Source organism: Penaeus monodon, chromosome 12 (assembly GCF_015228065.2).
Source record: "Penaeus monodon isolate SGIC_2016 chromosome 12, NSTDA_Pmon_1, whole genome shotgun sequence".
Lineage (NCBI taxonomy): Eukaryota > Metazoa > Arthropoda > Malacostraca > Decapoda > Penaeidae > Penaeus > Penaeus monodon.
Genome location: NC_051397.1, coordinates 29,637,875 through 29,640,374, shown reverse-complemented (window position 1 = coordinate 29,640,374; position 2,500 = coordinate 29,637,875). Strand labels below are relative to the sequence as shown.

The 2,500-nt window shown below is 32.1% G+C and overlaps 1 protein-coding gene across 2 annotated transcripts in view; it reads right to left on the bottom strand.

The window, feature by feature from the left end:
- The window catches only part of LOC119579388 (ATP-dependent DNA/RNA helicase DHX36-like), a 26,831-nt gene that overhangs the window by 19,670 nt on the left and 4,661 nt on the right, over nt 1-2,500 (bottom strand). The window contains exons 5-6 of one of the 2 annotated variants that reach the window (XM_037927177.1): nt 2,383-2,487; nt 1-15 (exon numbers count right to left, since the gene is read on the bottom strand). The exon at nt 1-15 is cut by the window's left edge and continues 95 nt beyond it. In XM_037927177.1, the coding sequence (XP_037783105.1) occupies nt 1-15; nt 2,383-2,487 (120 nt within the window). The remainder of the gene's footprint in view (nt 16-2,382; nt 2,488-2,500) is intronic. The other variant, XM_037927178.1, reaches the window with a different exon arrangement.

Sequence of the window (2,500 nt, the reverse complement as noted above, 5' to 3'; positions counted from 1 at the left end):
TCTCCTGTTCTTGGCCTGCAAACCATCATGTAGTCAAAAGGAACAATGAATTTGCAAACATCTCAGTCACTTCGTCTTACTTAATAAACAAGATAGAATATTAGCATGGCAATATATGCTAGTGCATATGGATATGTTTGTGAGAGTAGGTGTATAGGTAGATTTTTAGATTTAAAAATGCATATACAGGTAGACAGGTATATAAGTATATGGAGACAAACCAACTGAGGGAAGTATCATTATAGATAAAGACTTATATAAACTGGTATATACCATAGAGAGATATATGAGGGGATTTCAAGAAGTTTGTGGAAAAGGGAAATTAAAAACTAAGTGAAAAATACACCTTGGTAAGCAATGCTACTAACCATTTAGTCAATGTCCATAGGAATGAGAGCCTTTAGATAAAACAGCTCTTTTAACATCATCAATTAAAAGAAATTGGTACCCTTCAATATTTTTTTAAGATTTGAAAACAGAAAGAAATCAGACAGTATTAAATCAGGACTGTAAGATAGGCTGATGAAGCTTTCCTGGGCATTTTTTCTGCTAATGACTTAACCAACTTCCTCAAAACACATTCATCATACAAAGATGTTATCTTTCTTTGATTCCCAAGACTGTCTACATGAAATATGCCCTGCAAATATATATATTTGCATAAAAAAAAATTGTTGCCATGATCTTGACCAATATGATCATGTCTTAACACGTCCTTTTCCACTCCTCAGTAGCTACTTCTTGGATTGTGTTGTGTCCTTGGGACCGTATTTGGTCTCCTGTTATAATTCTTTGGATAAATGCTTTGGGATCTTGACCCTACTTGTTTAGGAACTCTGTTGAGAGATCAATACTTGTTCACAGTTTTCCTGGGTGCAACAGCATGAGAACCTATCGAGCAGAAAATTTGCTCAACTCAAATTTTTCTTTTAGAATTGTGTAACTGACTGAGATATCAAGTGAATATTGCTTCCATTGTTATTCAAAAGTCTATTTCAATTACAGCAAGAACAGCACTGATTTTTCCTTTGCAAAATGACATGGTTGGCCAACCTTAGCCATCATCATCTCCTGTCCATTCTTAAAACAAGTTATCCACTTTTAGACAGTTCATTTTTGAGACATAAATTTGTCCTTATCAGCGATTTGCCCATTCTTCCACCTCAGTTTCACCATGAATTTGATGTTTACTCTGACTTAGATTTGTTGCTTGAACAAGTACTTTTTCAATCTTTCATAACTACCTTCCTAACTACCCTTGTTGACTTATGTTCAGACATATTATGACGTAAAATGTTGTAACACACAAGTACTGAAATCCATGTATATTCTTATGAATTTTATATGAACTTTTTGAAGACTCTTCATACATAGTTAGATATGCAGACAACAGGTAGAAGACAGAGTAACAGAAGATGGAGAGATATGAAATGAAACAAATATCACAATACAAAATAAAATACAATATCTAAAATGTTCTCAGTAAAATAAGATTCCTCTTCTGTTGAAAACAAGATATGCCTACCAGGACAATGTAATTATATGCATATAAACATATGCATATATGCATATATATATATATATATATATATATATATAATATATAATATATATATATAGATAATATATAGATAATATATAGATATATATAATAATATAATTATATATAATATATAATTTAATAATATATATAATAATTATTTAGTATATAATATTATAGATATATATATAGTATTTGATAGATATATATATATATTATATATTATATATGTATTATTTATGTATATAGTATATGTAGTATGATATATATATATATATATATATATATATATTATATATATATATATATATATATATATATATATATATATGTATGTATGTATGTATGTATGTATGTATGTATGTATGTATGTATGTATGTATGTATGTAGGAGAGAGAGAGAGAGAGAGAGAGAGAGAGAGAGAGAGAGAGAGAGAGAGAGAGAGAGAGAGAGAGAGAGAGGAAGGACAGTGACAGTGACAGTGACAGTGACAGTGACAGGGACAGGGACAGGGACAGGGACAGGGACAGGGACAGAGACAGAGACAGAGACAGAGACAGAGACAGAGACAGAGACAAGAGACAAACAGACAGAGAAACAGACAGAGACAGAGAGACAGAGAGACAGAGAGAGAGAGAGAGAGAGAGAGAGAGAGAGAGAGAGAGAGAGAGAGAGAGAGAGAGAGAGAGAGAGAGAGAGAGAAATATAATTTTTGACATATATAATATCTACCAATATCAATGCCTCAAATGTTCATATTCATAACCAAAAATAATGATTTCAAAGCTAACAACTTTGCTACCTATAAACAAAAGAGGTCTCTAATAGGTCTGAAACACACCTGCTGAAATCTTACGTTTCTGAGTGTTGTCTTGAATCCAAGCATCTGGATCTGAGAAAGAATCTGCACCTCCTGAGCTGCTACCAGCAACATCAGTGTTGTCATCTAAAATGAGGTG